The 18,774-nt window shown below is 23.2% G+C and overlaps 2 protein-coding genes across 4 annotated transcripts; one reads left to right on the forward strand and one right to left on the reverse strand.

The window, feature by feature from the left end:
* Positions 1-152: 152 nt before the first annotated feature.
* LOC108002993 (phosphatidate phosphatase LPIN3) lies at positions 153-13,064 on the reverse strand. Of its 2 annotated transcripts, none has more exons than XM_017065021.3 (11): positions 12,794-13,064; positions 8,765-9,636; positions 7,483-8,436; positions 7,280-7,407; positions 6,834-7,045; positions 6,434-6,613; positions 5,828-6,364; positions 5,420-5,745; positions 4,765-5,268; positions 4,586-4,689; positions 153-2,744 (listed from the first exon to the last, which is right to left on the reverse strand). In XM_017065021.3, exons 2-11 carry the CDS (start codon positions 8,951-8,953, stop codon positions 2,594-2,596), a joined length of 3,285 nt encoding a protein of 1,094 aa, XP_016920510.2. In that variant the 5' UTR covers positions 8,954-9,636; positions 12,794-13,064; the 3' UTR covers positions 153-2,593. The 2 variants fall into 2 exon arrangements, with proteins under 2 accessions (XP_016920510.2, XP_016920511.2); XM_017065022.3 differs by lacking the exon at positions 153-2,744 and adding an exon at positions 3,669-4,079.
* Positions 13,065-17,219: 4,155 nt separating this feature from the next.
* Positions 17,220-18,743, forward strand: LOC108002995 (uncharacterized). 2 transcript variants are annotated; one of them, XM_028669336.2, is made up of 6 exons: positions 17,241-17,379; positions 17,466-17,489; positions 17,711-17,846; positions 17,918-18,067; positions 18,149-18,300; positions 18,421-18,743. In XM_028669336.2, the coding sequence occupies exons 1-6, from the start codon at positions 17,303-17,305 to the stop codon at positions 18,644-18,646; spliced, it is 765 nt and encodes a 254-aa protein (XP_028525137.2). In that variant the 5' UTR covers positions 17,241-17,302; the 3' UTR covers positions 18,647-18,743. The 2 variants fall into 2 exon arrangements, with proteins under 2 accessions (XP_016920513.2, XP_028525137.2); XM_017065024.3 differs by lacking the exon at positions 17,466-17,489 and having other exon boundaries at positions 17,220-17,379.
* Positions 18,744-18,774: the final 31 nt, after the last annotated feature.

The following is an 18,774-nucleotide window of genomic DNA, read 5'->3' on the forward strand; positions in this document are numbered from 1 at the left end:
CAGAACTTCAATAAATGAAATATAATATGTATATATAACAAAACAATTTTTTTGTCATTAAAATTGTTTTATTAATATATTTGCATCTTAAACATGAGATATCATAAATTAAACAAAGTAAACATTGGAATTTAAATTTTTTAATAAGACTATTTTTTCATTAATTTGTGATTTATTTATTTATTGTTTTAAAAGTCACAAGATATATATCTTTATTACATTTGTATTTCATTTATAATCATATATTAAATAATAAACGAATTATATGGGAAATAGAAAATTATGAAATGAATTATGAAAGAAACGCATCATAGAACATGTGATATGAAATTTAAATTTTATCTGTTTAATTATGAGTGAATTAAACTATTATTTTATAATGTATCATATTAAATATAATAAAAACAATGAAATATAAAAAAAGAGATATTGAAACATCATGTTATTATTAGCAATATACTATAAAATTTTATCGATTATATAGAAACATGCTCTTATGTAAAATTGTATTTATTTTATAAATATTCATATGTAATATTAAGCAATGTTTATATTAATTGTAGAAAAAAGCATTCAAGATGTAATTTTGCAGTTAGATTATTGCTAAGGAATGCTTTAATATTTAATAATTTATATGTTGAGCACATTCAAACAAAACTCATTTCTTTTGCATTACGTAATATTTATAAAATATTATTAATAATATAATTATTATAAAAAGAATTTATATAAAGCAAAGAAATTAAATTAAAATTTAACTTAAAATTTAAATTTATTTGTACTAAAAATAAACGAATTTAGGAAGAACAATAAAAAAATACCAAAAATTAAATATTTGATTTTTTGCAAATATCATATAATAGGAATAATAATAAACGTAATAACAGTAACAATATAGATTGTTTTGTTATTATAGAATGATTGATAATAAATTTAAAGTAGAAGCTCGCAAATTAAAAAAAAAAAATAATATTGTCATCTTCTACATTTCTTTCTTCTTATATCTTATTATTTTTTTCTCTCTCTTTTTTTTTTTTAAAGTTACACCATCTTATTAAATATTTAACATTAAGCTATATGTAATTGGAATACAATACTGCATTGTCAAATAATTTGCATTTAACATTGTCATGTTGTTAGTGTCAGGATATCAATGTTCTTCACTAATATTCATTTTTCAAGTAATAAAAATTCTTATATCCTACTTTTAACGTATACTTATTTTTAATGAGTACGAATTGATATTCGAAACTCAAAATATTTTCGATTCTATTCAGTTTTCTTTGGTAGAACATAATTGTACTTTTGCATATTATAAAAAACAATTAGATATTAAAATGAATGATATATTATTGTGCTATTTTCATCAACAGAAAATCTATGCTACTTAGTATAATTATTATACTTAATTATCTTTAGATGGTATAATTTGAAAGACACAGGCATAAAATATCATTGTAAAAAAAAAAAAAAGAAAAAGAAAAAAATGACCATTCTAAAATACATTTACATAATAAAATGGAACTTGTAAATAGTTTCAAACAATAATAATTTTCTATAGGAAACTAGGCATATTTTCCATTGTTAATGTAAATAATGAATTTGCTTTTATACACTGTTATCGTCCTGACTTCCTTAGTATTTTGTTGAATTATATCACAATACATAAATGATTACATTATAGAATATGGCAATTTCACAGCACTCTAATTCAACAGAGATCTCATATAAAAATAAATAAGATTTCTTTAACGAAATTAATTCGACAAAAATATCAGCTAAAGTAATAGATATCTAAATTATATTACAAAACATTAAACTTTTATGTACTATGGTGATTACAATTAAATAATTCTAAAATAAATTTTTGATGAAATATATATTAGAAAAATCGTGTATATGTATTACGCTATTTACTTTTTTTTTATTATAATGAAACTTTGTAGTATGATTTTTGTATGAATGAACTCATAAATTATTTTATACGCATGTTTATCACCATATTACAATCGATATTATATTAGTATCATACATTTTCAATTATCGATTAATATAATATATATCTAAGATCTAGAAAGATCTATCTATAGAAATTATTTTAAGCACAGCATGTAAGCGATTTGAACTCTTCTTGAAACATATAATAGTGCAATAATCCTTATTGAAATATCATATCTTTTAATATAATAATTTTACTATAAATTACGTTGAAAGCTAATTTAATGTTATTGATAACAACATAGCCCTGCTATTCTATTTCTGAGAATTGGAATGTATTTAAATTCAATGTAAAATACTTATTCTCCTTCTAACATTGATTTATGTATCACTTGTATTGATAATAAATTACTTTTATATGCATTTATTCAGAGTCTACTGATCAATAAATAAAACATATCTATTAAGCCTATAATCACTTATATAAATCTACTTCAGAATTGCATCAATTTAAAATTCAAGAATCTTACATTTGATTATGTCCCATATAACATATGAAATATAAAAAGTGATTAAGAAGAAACTATCATTATCTTATAAATAAAATGTATCTGTTCTTTTCTTAGAATAAAAATTCTAAGTAAGACATTTTTACTTATGTGATTTGTCTTTGAGTATAAAGTTCTTCCAATGATGGTACTTCCGGTATTGGATCTCGCCAATATACAAAATTACTAAATTCATCCGCGGCATCCTCTCTCCAAGCTGGGAAAAGATGGTCGACAATAAAGCTCATATTTGAATATCTGAAAAAAATAATAAGATCAAATTATAAACATTGAATTTATTATATTATATTATATTGGATTTATTAATAAAAATAACAAAAAATATAGTATAGGATACATGTCAAATGCACAATTATAGAAGATCGCATTATTACATATAATAAATTCTGCTAAAACATCAATACTGAAATTCTGATGAAATTGTATTTTGTGATCTTAACAATGATTTCATTCTAACATAAATATATATAGGATGTTCTATTAAATAACAAAATCTTAACTAACAAAAGTTTTTTTGTTAGTATAATTAATGAATATCAATGAATTTATGGGTAATATTTATATACAGTTTAAATATTTATACAATTTTGTAATACATATAATATGTTCGAAGTACTTGGTTGAATATTTGTGTATGAACAAAAAAAAAATAAAATTTTGCTGTACACAAATCCATAAAGATCTTTTTTTATAGATATATGCACATAAAATAATATCAATATTATACATGAAATAAAATATTATTTGAAAAAATATCATATAAATATTTTTTATATAAATTTATATAATATTTATATATTTATATAATATTTATATATTTTAAATAATGAGCCTATATTAATATCGTTGAAGATGAATGAAAATGGAAATGATAAAAAGCAATTGTGTAATAACCAGTGCTTACCCTATAAGAATTATAAGAAGATAGATAGCAGTTCTTGCACAACCAAATACCTCAAAGCATACTAATAAGATGAAATTAAAAAAATAAAAAAAAAATAAATTAAATTTTTAATATTTTTTTTAAATAAAACAAACTAATAATAATAATAAATAAATAAGAAAGAAGAAAGATATTGCCATTGGAAAAATCTAATTGTGCATATATTAATATTTTTTTTAATAATTTTTATATAAATTAAAAAAAATATTATATACTTATACATAAAAAACACATTATAATTATATAATATTATACAGTTAATATTATACAATATTCTATTCATATATATATATATATATAGAATACATATATTTCATATAAAATATATGAAATATATTATTTTAATTAATTATAATATGAAATCATATTAAAAAATTGTAATTATAAATATTATTAAATTTATAGAATAATATAGTGCATAAAATAATAATTATGAGGTAGCAAATTTGTACATATCAAATAAAAAGAGGTCCAATGGCATAAATATATTGTTTGTAAAGATTATTAATTTAAGCATTATCAATTGGACGAATAGATTAAAACAGCTATGGTTGTGCCGCCATCAGTAGATGATTCACATGGGCAGTGGCGGGAACAACTCATTGACGATATCGCACTGACATGCGTAACTGCAATCATAGAAATATCCGACCTATAAATATCCTTTTCTCAGTAATCAATTTTCCTTTTTCTGCAAATTTGCTCTTTCCTAATTAATTGGATAAAATATAAATTTCGAATTTTTTTACATCAAAATCATAAATCATTCTAGTTAATAAGTTAATTTTCATTCGTTTAGAAAAACATACAAATATATAATTTTTAAAATTAAAAAAAAAAACATATAAATATCTATGCGCTAACATCTATAATGATTTAAGATTTTTAACAAAGATAATAATTTTAATGTTGTAGCAGAAATGTGAATATGTATTTTTTTTCAGAATAAAATATTAAAATTATTCTATAATATCGTATAATATTTAAAATAAGTTATAAAAATATAAACTAAATATCTATGCGCTAAAAAAATTAAATAAAATTGCTAAATTTATTATTATATTTATATGTTTGTTTGTCTAAGAGAAAAGAAATTAGTAAAAACAATAGAATATATATATAATAAATTACTTACGAAGATTGGAATGTTTGCGTTAGTTCGTGTTTTAATTCGCCTCTGTGATTTATAGTAAATATACGCATAGTTGGAATTCCTACAGCTCGATACGCCCAAACATCCTACGAAAAAAAGAAAATAAATATTTAATAAAATATTTCTTAAAAAAATTATTATAAATTAAACAAAATATTTACATTAATTCGGTTTCCGTAACCAGCATAGAAAGGTTTTGAACCTTCCGGAAATAAAGCTTGAATGTCACTAAGACATGATATTTTGAATTCTTCGGGTTTTCTTTCTATAACTTCACGGTGGAATGCTGAAATTAAGCTTGTTGGATTTAAAAGTAATGGCCCATCAGGGAGTGACAAATCTCCTTGTCTAATACTCTTTAAATATTCTCTTGTAACTTTAGCTTGTCCAATCGCTCTTGCAGAAAGATATAATAATTTATAACCATTATTTTTAATTTTTGTAAACAACTGAGCAACACCAGATTGAGCCCAATCTTTACCAACTATTGGCAAAATATGACCTAGCACATCAGATTTTGTAATAGTTCCATCTATATCAGAAATAACAATTTTATCATCCCATTTCCACTTGTAAATATGACATTTACAACGTGTAGTGCCTTGATATGCTGTAGTTACACTAAAAACTACTTCATTAGCTCCGTCTTTTAAATTGAGACTAGCCTATAACAAAATAATAAATTCAAAAAATATATGATTATATATACTATAAAAATATTAATTATAATTAAAGATATAAAAATATATAATTAAATATAATTAAAAATAATCTAAAATTTTATCTATTTTATAATTTTATGAATTGTTTACATACTATTTGTATAGATGACAGTCTCAAAGTTTTTCGATATTTTTCAGTAGATTCATAATATGATCTTCTTTCTTTAGGTATTTTAACTCCTTGTGATTCATTTTGATTACTATCAGAATCTTCACTACCGCTATAACCTTCGCCTTCCCTTTCGCGATTTTTTTCAGTTTTTGCGATATCTTTTGTTAATTTCGTACATTGTTCTACTGTTTCCGTTATACATTCTATATTCTGATCAATTTTTAATTCTCTATTTGAAATTTCATCAATTGGAGTACTTTCTTTCATTTCCACTATTTGTTCTGAAGATTGAATAACAGTCCCATCAGCTATAAAAGATAATAATAATAAATAATAATAAAGATACTTATATTAAAAAAATGAATAAAATTTAAAATAAAATTATTTTACTTTGATTAAGTTCTTGAGATTTTTTAGGCGGTTGTGTAGTAGATCGTCTCCATGAAAACCATGAACTATAACCACTACGGCCTTCTGGTTTGCCAGCACTTTCTTGTTTTTTTTGTTCATGCATTGGTAATGGCATACATTGTGTATACAAATTTTCGATTGTATTTTGTGGTAAATGTCTTTGAAATACAGCATAAGTCATTATAATTGAACAAGCAGTTGTCCAATTATAGAATTTTTCATTAATTTTTACAACTAAATTTGGATTTTCATATAATTTCGGATCCGAACAAATATCTTCAAAATGAAGTAAATTTTGATGAAAAACTTCTTTGGAAGGACCAGTTTCAGAATCTAAACCACCGCATAAAGATATACTAATATTCATATTATTGTCAAATATAGAATGTTTTGGTTCTTCAAAATCACTGTCTAATGATTTTGGTCCACCAATTGCTCCTTCAACGCTATTAGGACTTTGTGGTAAACTTGGTCCATTACCTGATTCAGTATCTTCTTCATCTATTCCTTTTCCATCTTTAAAAATATTATATAATAAAAACAAATTGTTTTGATAATATAATATAATTTATATAATCGGACTACCTTTAATTGTTGATTGACCTCTATGAGAAGAAGGAAAATAGAGAGCTGCAACTTCCGGGTCTAACTCGTCGGCGTTAAGATCACTAAGATAAATTCCTTCTAATTCAGGATTACGTCTTACACGAGAAGTTTTCCGCATAAAGGACAACATACCACTAAGCATAGATCGATGTGCTTCCACTATTAAAATATAGTTGTATATGTTAGTCTGAAGTGTATAAAATTATATTGATATGTTCAAAAATAATATAAGATCAATTAATTTATTAATATAAATAAATAAAAGATATAATTTTTTTTCTTTAATAAGATTTTAATAAAACGAAATATATATTTTATGATTTTTTTATGATTTTTATCTTTATGTTCATATCATTATTATTTTTTTAATAATACTAACTACTATTTGGTTGATTAACAGCTTTTGATGAATTCAATGAATTTCTGTGAGGTGTATGTGTTGAATCTGGAGGCAAACTAGGCAGTTCACCCCATCTCCAACTCTGTTGATGACTTTTATCATCCTCTCGTTCAGTATCTTCTTGTGTTATTTTACGCATTTCAAATTCTGTGTCAGATTGAACAGGTGAACATGGCCTAGAATCCTGATTCCTATTAAATATGATGATAACAATAAAACAAAAATATTAATTTTATGTATAAAAAAGCATTATGTATACACTTCTCATTTCTATAATATTATATGTAATTTTATTATAATTTAATTATATTTAATTCTTATATATATTCACATATAAAATACTATTTATAGAATTATATACATAAAATTTATATATATATTAATATGTATATATATATATATATATATATACATATCAAACTTACTTTGTAACTTCAGTATCACTGAAGAAATGAAAGTCTGTTTCAGGACGTTTTTCTGTTGTTTCTTGAGTCGAAATAACTGATTCATTCTTGTTTTCTAATTCAGCAGTACAATTTGAATCTTTTACCATCTTTAATCAATACACATATCAATAAGCAATATTAAATTTATGATCAAATATTTTATTTTAAATGCAACAACTTACAGATTCACCAAAGGATTCATCTGGGATAGATGCATCGTTCTCACTAATCTCTGTCTGGCTACTACTACCATTGCTACTCTTTCTCTGAGATCCTTTTTTTCTCAAAATGCTTTTCCTCTTTCGTTTCCTTTTAGTTGAATTACTATTATTTTTATTCTCTTCGACACTTTCGTCCTTTGAATTTTTTTTACTCATCGATGCGTTCGATTCATCACTCGATTTTTCTCTACCGCTACTTTGCATATCTTCTGTAATCGGTCTAAAATCATTTTTTACTACACTAATTTTACGAATTCTTTCAGACGAAGTTACAGCTACAAAAGATTTAGGAGTTGATGCAGTTGGACATGATTCATCATCATTAATACCATCCATATCAAAAATTTCTTCTTCGCCTTTTAAGGAATTTCGTTTTTCATTTTTTTTTTCCTTCCAATCACTTAGTAACACTTTTTCAAATTTTTGTCTTTGATCTATAGGAAGTTCAGGAAAATTTTCTTTAAATAATCTTTCTTTATCTTCAGTTTTTAAAGCAGAATATTGTTCGCGAATTAATTGTTGTCTTTGCACTTCTCTTTCTTCTGGTGTTAAAGAAGCAATTTGAAGCCATTTTGCACGATGTTCTGATGGAAGATCAGAGAATTGTTCATTTAAGAATTTTTCTCTTTCATCAGGAGGCAAAGCTGACATTTGTTCCCATTTCTCTCTCTCAATACACAAAATAGATTCTATGAGAAGTTTATCTCTCTGCTCTGAAGGAAGATCAGAAAGAATATTAAATCTAGATGATGGAAAACAATTATCTTCAGGTATAGGGGAACAAGCTAAATGAGGTGGAATTTCAGTATCAGTCGGAGAACCATGAGAACTAACTTCCTCAACAAAAAAAGCTTCTCCAGAATCTCCTAATTTCATATGGATTTGTCTAGGTTCTCCATTTATTTCTATATCCACCTGTGATAAGAAAAACAAAATAAAAATTATTTATATATTTCTCTTTAAATTATTGAAAAAATTAAGAATAGAAAAAATAGGTTTTCAATATTTAACAAAATAAAACATGAGATATAGAATGATAATTGCAAAAGTTTCATTAAAATTATAAAAAAATATTTGATATAAAATTAAAATTGAAAGTATGAATTAATTTTTGATATAAATATTTAACAAAACAAAATATGAATAGAATGACAATAATTCCAGAAGTTTCTATCTAAAATTATTTTTGAAAAACACTTGAATAAATATAAATTATATAATATAAAAATAAATATAAACTTACTACTTTTTCTCTGGAACGAAGAACACCGAGCTTTCCAAAACGAACATGAAAGGGTGAACAAGTAAATGATCCATCCGGTTGTTCGACGACAATAACATCGATAGCACCAGTGAGTGTCGCCGCGTTAATTTCATTGTAGAAAACGCGAAAGTTACTTATGAATTTCCCAATGTAGTTCATACTGTACATTTTACACTAACGTATCGTTGAACCACACTCAAAATATATTTCCGTTAAGATGTTTCACCACGTACAGTGATGTGCGATTTTTAAAATACTTAAAAATTGCCGCGAGATTGAAGAAATATATCTATTAATCTTTCTTCTCAAAAAACATCGAGTTCAAATATATCTAGTATGAAAATTGACTTAACCACATCGAGTCATTATTTTTTGATGGTATTAAAATCGATGAAAGTTATTATTAATTTTTGTTCAAATAAATCAAAAATTATAATTGAATAGTGTTTCAATAAAATCTAACACCGTTAGTTACCGTTACGAGAAGATACAGAACTGTCAAGAATTTGAAGCCGGGCAAATACTTCGAGCGTGTATTTATAATAAATTTATTACGTAGATTGTGCATCGAAATGCACCATTAAACGAATAACACGTTCAAAATTACAAACAAGTTCAATAAATTACACTTGCAAAAGTTGATCAAAATTAAAATTCTTTGTTCTCATGAATGATTTGATAAGAAATCCACCCGACTACCAGCAGACGGTAGCCCAAACTGACGTTAGAACGGGTCACGTGCCCAGACTTGACCAATCCAAGTTCTCAAATGCATCGGTCAATAAGGCTTGATACCACGTGATGTTATAAGAGTCGCGGATTACCGCGACTTTTAAATATTACTGCTTAATCTGAAAACATAAGAAAGAGATATTTTAGATTTATTTATTTAAATAATTTTATTTTTTTAAAAGAATTCTCAAAATATTTCTAAAGTAAAAAAGCAACGAATATTGCTTTATTTGAATCTCTAAATTTTTTTTAAGATTGAATTTTTTTTTAATACTTAAGAATTGCTTAATATTTAAATTTTAAGACAATTTTTAAAAAAAAGAAAAAAATAATTTTGTTATTCATTTTTTATATTCATTTCGTAAAAAAAACGGGAAAGATTTTATAAAAAATGAAGATAATAAAGTATTAGCTTCTTGTGCATTATGTAATAATATGATTTTATTAAAGCAGTATCTCAATAGTTGTATTTTTTTAAATACAATATACATACAAATATATGAATTTTTCATTAATACGAAAAATATATAATCATAATTTCATGTAACATTTAAATAAAATTGCATTATGCTTAAAATAATATTAAATAAAAAAATCAATAGAAAAATTGAATATCTGTTTAAATCATCACAGAAATTTATTTAACGATGTGCACGAGAACAGCGCATGCAAAGTGTTTTTGAATGTGTGAAATTGATCCATTATCTCTTTACTAATCATGCGCCAACTATCGTCGAGAAAAAGATTTTGTACCTCTCAATCTTATAGACTAATATGTATTTTTGAATAAATCGAAATTCTAAAAAATAAAAATAAAAAAAAAATTTTTTATAATCAGTTTTTTTTCTTTCTTTCAAGGAATATTATATAATTAAAACTATAAATTATAATAAAAAAAAATACAATAAATTCTAATTTACACTGTTTTGTTTTAAAATAAATATAGAAAGATTCTTAATTCGAAAAATTCGTTAAATGTTTATCACAATAAATCTACATGATAATTTATTTAAATTTTTATGACGAATATATGAGATCATTCGATTTTATATAACTAAATCTTATTATTAATTTCAATTTTTTTTTAATAAATTAAAAAAAAAATTTTTAAATATAATATTTCTCACAAATTATATTGTATTTTTCTATATATAATATAATATTTATATTCATTTCTTCTTCGATTTATTTCTCATTATTATTATTCATTCTTTATTATTACTTATTCATTTATTTTATTCTTAATTTTCATAACATTGAAGTATTACACATATAAATATCGTTAATGCTATTTTGATTAATAGTTAAGCATTAACGTGAAATGCAGGTGGCACTAGCACGCGTAACAAGATATAGATTGAACAAAAATGTCATTGATAATCAATAAAATCGAAGAAGCAACTGTTTTCGAAGAAAAGTAATATTTTTATATGTTCTAATAATTTTATTGAATGCATATTGCAATGTTGAATTCAGAATCAAGGAATCACGAATTAGTAATAATTATTACATTCACAGAATACATAGTTTCTTGACATTCAATATTCAACGACTTGCCAAAATTGAACGACATTCAAGCCAAAACAGAACATAAAAGTATTTTTTGCTTCTTACTTACTGAATATAATAATATCTTCCTAACCTTCAAATCTTGCAATACTAAAGTTTCAGTTGCTAGTAATTTTTCTTTTTGCTTTTTAAATTTAGACTTTATTTTAATAACACTTATGAAATCACGATATTATTGAAAGAATAATTATGAAGAAAAGAAAAAATAAAAATAAAAATAAAAATTCTGCATATTATATTGTATACATGCAGAATATCTGCGTTTTTATCATATTCATTATAGTTTCCCTTAGCAGACACTAGTAAACATGTATGGTACTTCTACGTATATGGTAAATGTGACGTAAAACTAACAAGCGAAAGTAAACCGTTTGTAAACGAAAGGTCTGATCGAGCGTACTGTCCTCTCTCCTACTCTCCTGATCCATCCCTTCCATAATCTATCGTAGATTTATTTTAAATTTCCAAAGAAAAGTGAATTGTCGATTTTGAAAGAAACGATATACATAGAAGATCTAAATTTTATGATTATTAATTCTAAATAAAATCATCTATTTAAAAAATAAATAACGAATTATAAATAATTAATGAAATAAATTAATCGATTTCATAATAAATTGTTAATAAATTTTTTTCAAAAATGATTTTTATTGAAACAGCTTTTAAATGATTTTAATAATTTTTACATTAAACTTCGAAAGAACTTATTTCATAAATACTTCTTTCAATTTTTCTTGTTAAATTAGTTAATTACTTAATTCGCAGAAATATAATTATGTGATTATTTCTATCTATATTGCGATCGATAAATACTTATATACCTATTAAACACATTTAAACACAAATCTAATTTCGAAATAGATTATTTCTTATTCTATTCGTATCTTTCTTTCCATTCGTTCTTACCTTTTACTTTGTTTGTTGTATGAATCAACGGAAAAGTTGGAAAACAAAGATAATAAATAAAATATCATTATGGTAACGGTAATAGTTTAATTATTAAAAATTCGATTAAGAATTCAAAATCAAAATCTAGGAATCCTCGATGATTCAATTTAAAAATTAATTGATTCATTGATCATAGACATAATATTAAATTTTACATATAATGCAAAATTTTTTTCTTGCGTAAAATTAGCGATCAATATAATATTAATATCAATATTATCAATATTATATAATATTGATCAATTAAACAATTTTTGAGAAATGGAAAACAAGTAAAAATGGATTTCAAGTAAAAATGATTTAACAGAAAATTATATCGCGATTATATTAGGAAAAATAAATCTTATTTTAGACCTTGAGCTTTGATCGTTCTTTCGTTCTGAGCTTTCGATAAAAATATGCAAAATCGAATCTATGAAAATATGCACGACAAAATCGAAAGAATCATTGCCAAATGGCAGAAGCGAAGATAGATAAATTATGCAACTATTTCTTCCTTTCTTCTTGATGTTTGTTTGGAAAAGGAATGTTTTCATTTCCATTTTATTTTTATAAAATTTAATATAATATATTTTCAACTAAATAATATTTTCATATACATTTATTTCATATAACTATGTAAACAAATATAGTGTTTCATTTATTATTAAATTGCATTGTATAATAAAACCAACATATATTTAAATACTTATACACATGTATACTTGCGCTCTATGCTTAATATTTCTGTTTCTATTATTGATATAAACTCTCACTCACCTATATATGGTCCATAATTCCACTGTTGCAAAAGAATAAATTATTTCTTCAAAATTAATATTAATTCCAAATGTATATATGATTTAGCACGTATTTTTGGATTTTGCGAAAATAAAAAATCTCTATCAACGGAAGAGAAACTTGTATAAACCGTTTCGTGCGAACATTCAAGTCAAACTGACTGAGTCAGCGACCGGAGAATCTCTTGACTCTCGATACTGCGCTCACGTTTTATCGTGGCCTCTTGCGATGGCTTAGCAAATATACGCTGATCTAAAGTTAATATATACCATGCGTCATAACATATATATCTATACATTGAACATATCTGTACATATATATTGTATGTAATGTATAAGAATTGTAATGCTGGTAAACACGATCCTTGTTCAGCAGAGAAAACGCACGTGGCTTATGTTTTTACCATCGAAAGCTTTCCGATTGGTTGTTGGATACTCGGAACAGCAGTCGAGCCTTCTTTTGCCTTCTTACTTAGAAGAATGGGAGGAAGTGAAACACACTGTTGGATCATTGACCTATATTGCTTTGTACGTAACTGACTACCACCCCGTCATATTTTATCATGAAATAATATATTTTTTTTTTTGACAATTACGTCAATGAAAAAAACTTGTTTTTTTACATCATCTTGAATTAATAATTTTTATGATGATGACAAATTCGTTAAAGTAGTTAATTTCATCAAAAATAAATCAGTAAAATGAAAATATGTAATTATATGTATTATTTATACAACATAAAATTATTAAAAAAATAAATGACTAAATAAATAGCAAATAACGCAATCGAAAAGATACTGGTACGAAGGTCAAAAAAACAATTTCTAGCGACAAAGCTATCTTTCAAACAAAAAAATACGCTTGTTAACTGCTACGCTGTTTACGTATATTTACACTATTATGTGGTATTGTGTTGTATTGTAGAATTGGCTCGATCAAAACGGAAGTATCTACACCTATATGTGAACGCGCATGATCGCACTGAAAAACAAATTAATTTCACAACTAAACGATAATAGCTACGCTTACTGATCAAACTTTCCTATTGATCTACCGTATATAACAAGATTAGAATGGCATCAAGAGAAACGTATATTCGATAGTGATAAACAATTGAGAACAATGTTGCAACCAAAACAACATTAATAAAATATTAATATATTTTTAACCTTAATGTTGTTTTGTAAAGTTTTCTTTGTAATGAATCGCTACAAATCGATAATTTTCGAGCTATTGCGTAATATCGCAAGGTCATTTATTCTGCGCGCGCAAGTGTTTCATATAACATAAATTTTTCATTTATTAAATCGATAAATATTAAACAAATTTTTTGGATTATTATTATAAATTTAATAGATGATAGAAAGTGAATTATCAATTTTTTGATTAACAATATTTAAAATATATGTAATTATATATTTAAAATAACTGAAAATTTTTATAATTGTATGATAACGTCTATTTATAAGAATGCATTTTCAAATATTTAATTAACTAAATTTGCATTATCTATTTACAAAACATAAAAAAAGTTTAATCAAAATCAAAAATTTAAATTTAATCAGATTTATGATTCATCATTTTTCTAATCATTTATTTTTCATGCTATAAAAAACAGACGATTTTTGAAAAAATTATAAATAAACTTTCATATTTTTAATTGCATTTTAATGATAGTGATAATTTTGAAAGATCAATATAGATCAATAGAATTTCATATTAAGAAATGAGATCATTTAACCTAATGAGTGTATCTAAAATATAATATTTGAAAACTTATATGATGAAATAATTATTTCAATTAATAATAAAAAAATATTAATTTTATGATTTATCATTTTTATATATATTTAATAACAATTTTTTTATTTCGATTGTTCGGTTTTATTTTCTCTATGTTGAATCATCCTGACTAAATTAATTAAAAAGAAAGAAAAATATATTGATTAAGTAAATTAAAAGATAACGTTAATATACAACTTTGTGAGGGCACCACATAGCGAACGATACTTGTTTACGTCGATAATATCGACGAATCATTATATTTAACTCGACATGGTTCAAGTCCGTGCTCTTATTTTTTGTAGTTTAATTTGACATATTAGACGTAATTTACTTTTTACAAATTTAATGAATAACAATTTGTAAATAAACTAATTTGAAATTATAAAATGTTTAATTAATTGATTAATTAATGATTGTTTGTGAAAAATCGATTGAATGCGAAATGACAATATTGTTGAAAATTACATGATTAATGTTTCGTAATATGAGTAAAATCAATCAAGAAAATAAATATATCAAAAGAACAATTTATTTATTTAACATAATATAATTTCTTAAAAATTACTATTATTATTAAGACTAAATGAACAAAAATATATAAAAAAAAAAGTAAATATAAATATGTATTTCATCAAATCAATCGATCAATTGCTTTTGATATCGAGAATTACATCATCGAATTGAAAACAAAATAGGTTCATTGACAATTCTCGATATTTATTAAAATCTTCGAATGTAAGACTGGACTATGATTTATCTCAAAAAATATTAAAAATAATTCCATGATGTATTTTGTTTTCAAAATAATTTTGTATTATTTCAAATTATTTGTGATATTGATTTTTTTAAAAATATAACTAAAAATTTCGTTAAATTAAAAAAAATTACAATTTAATTTTTCTCAAATAATGAGATATTATTATATGTATGTTGCAAGAAAAGCTTAAAGCATATAGCGAATATTGATGATTTCTTTTTTATATTATCAAGTTTCAACATATTTAGACCAATATATAATATTTCTAATTATGAAATATTAGAATCAATTACATAAATATTCAGACATTGTCATATACATGAGACACAACAAGTAATAGAATATAATAAAAAAAGGAGAGGACGATGAAAAACAGAAAGAAAGACAGAAAAAAGAAAGAGATTTAACAGATTTTTTTTTTACATATAAGAAGATAAGAACATTTCATTTCTTTTTTTATCAAAATCATGATGATCAAGAACATATGATTTTTTTTATATTTAGTAAGTTTCTTAGTAAACATGATTACAATGAAATCACTTATCATTTTATCGCAAGTGTGCAGTTTATCAAAACAAATTTTAATTTTATTTTTATTAAGTAAACAAAAAATATTTTTTTATAAATAGTATATATAATGCGTAATTAATTAAATTTTTTAAAAATATAATAAATTCTGAAATCAAAAATTATATTCGAAGTTTTTTTTATCTCGTTGTGGTTTCTTCTACAAAAGTACTTCTTCTATTGAAAGTAATTTATTTTCCTTTTATTCTTTTATTCTAAAATCATTCATTTACTTGCTACTTTAGACTAGTAAATAATTGAAATTGTAGATTTAAAAAAAAAAATAAAAATAAAAAAAATGAAAAAAAAATGTAGCTAGGAAATGATCGATGAAATTTATATTTTCTTTCCAGCTTTTCCTATTTTTATTTTTTGTTTGTATCGAATTAACATCTTTTTTTTCTTCTGTTGCATAATTTATCGTGAATTTTTAATAGATTTATTGATAGATTGTTTGTTGATAGAGTTATTAATAGATTATTGCAGATAAAAATGAATTGTTCAAAATCGATATTATATTTGACAATCTTTTACAAAAAATAATAAGATAATTTTCTCAAAATGTATAATTTAAAAATTATTTTATATTTGATCTATTTTATTTATTTTTTACCTCTTTAAACTATTTTTCTCACACCAATACAAAAGAATATTTATAAAGGCAATTAATTCTGATGAATTCGCATTGATTTTCATATTATCAATTGAGTTTATTTAAATTAATAAATACTTTACATTCAATAGTTTACATTAATCAATCGAATATTTGAATTTCAAATTTTTTTCGATAAGTAAGAGTTGAAAATCTATATCTTTCACTATCTTGTGAAATTATTACAAAATAAATATTGTATTGAACAATTTTTTATTTTTAGGTTTCTCAGATTTCTCTCTATTAAAAATATTTTGGTGAATCAAACGATTTGTCCAATTTACCAATATCAATTTCTTTTTCGTCAAAATGCGAAAATTAAAAAAGAAATAATTATTCGAAAATATATTGATCTCACAAAATGATCTTACATGAGAAATCTTGTTTTGTGGCCATTTTTAAATTATTTATTATGAAACTCAAAATTTCAAGAAATTATTGTATATAATACAATCTATTTTTAATTCAAAATCTATATAATTCAGTTTGCACCACAATATTCATATATTATTGATCATATCTTTTTTTTATCGAAATATCGGTTGATATGATATATTTATATTATCATTCTGATTTCTTTGATCAATAAAATCTTTTCTTTATTGATAAATTCGATAATCAGATAAGCTGCAACTAGATAATGCAACGAAATCACAATAAAAATACAGAAGTTAAGTATACGGTAGTCGCATTGTCGATAATTAAACATTTGTCTACATTAGTTCATTATGATTGTTCAAATTCGATTACTTTTTTTTCTTTCCGTTTTATTCGCTGCTAGTTTTGCGAATTTTCAAAATGTTACGTAAGTTCTTATAATTAATTAATAAATAATTAATAAAAATAATTATTATTAGTAAATTAATTATCTTATCTTATATTCGCTGCTAGTTTTGCGAATTTTCAAAATGCTACGTAAGTTCTTATAATTAATTAATAAATAATTAATAAAAATAATTATTATTAATAGTAAATTAATTATCTTATCTTTAATACAATGAATTTGATATGAATGATGATATATTCATTGTATAATGAAATATTGTTCATTCGCAATAATTATGGAGAATATTAAATTAAAAAAAATGTTTTCAAGAAAAAAGATTAATCTTAAGTATATTTTTCTCAAATTACAGAAAGAATAATGTAAATTCTGAAAAGATGACGGCTATAATCAATAAACTGTTCGACATGGCGTTACCTTCTATTCAAACGTTTGTTTTAAAACATAGATTAGATCCTATGAAATTGCAAGATTTATCCCAAAATTTGGTATTTATATAATAAATTTGATCAAAATACATCAAATTTGTATGATAATTATTTTTTTATTTTTATAACAGAAAGGAGTAATAATTCACCATAGAACTCTTAATTTAACAGAAGGTTCTCTTCAAGGGTTATCAAATATAAGACGGGCAAACGATATTATTTTATCTTTTGAAAACAAAATTCTAACTCTAGATGCAACTTTAGGATTCAATGATCTTAAAGTAAAAGATTAAAAGAATCATAATATTATCAAATATACTTTCAAGAAAAATCATAATAATACTTTAATTTTAACTTTTTAGGCTAATTATAATTATCATCTTTACGATTTACTAATCAATAAAAAAGGAAACGTTGATGGTTATATCAAGGACGTAGAAATGCGAATAATTATAGATTTAAATATGAACAATTATAAAGTTGGTGTTCCTATGGCTAAGATTGTTAAATTAAAGTAATTATTATTATATTTATACAAATTTTTATCAATTGCTTTTATCAACTTTGCAATGATATATATGATATGTATGAAAAGTAATTTTAATTCTTTGATTAAAATTTTTCTTATTTTCAGCGAATTTGATATCGTTTTTAAGGGTAATATAAATGATCCAATAGTAAATGCTGCAATTAAAGCTATTACTAAAATATTTCGTACAAGTATTATAAATATTGTGAATACTGAATTTTTGAAGATATTGCAGGAATTTGTAGGCGAGATCAATAAGAAGATACCACAACCTAACCAAATATTAGATAATGATAATATTTGGCGCTATTTAAAATTTAATTTATCTTAGATGGCTTTGTAATCTAATATAATTTATTGAATTAAAAAAAAGATATCTGATGTAACACATAAAAATGTAAAATAATAAAGCATCCCATTTCAATACATGTTTCTAATAAAGTTTTAAAATATCTAATA

Source organism: Apis cerana, linkage group LG10, assembly GCF_029169275.1.
Source record: "Apis cerana isolate GH-2021 linkage group LG10, AcerK_1.0, whole genome shotgun sequence".
Classification (NCBI taxonomy): domain Eukaryota; kingdom Metazoa; phylum Arthropoda; class Insecta; order Hymenoptera; family Apidae; genus Apis; species Apis cerana.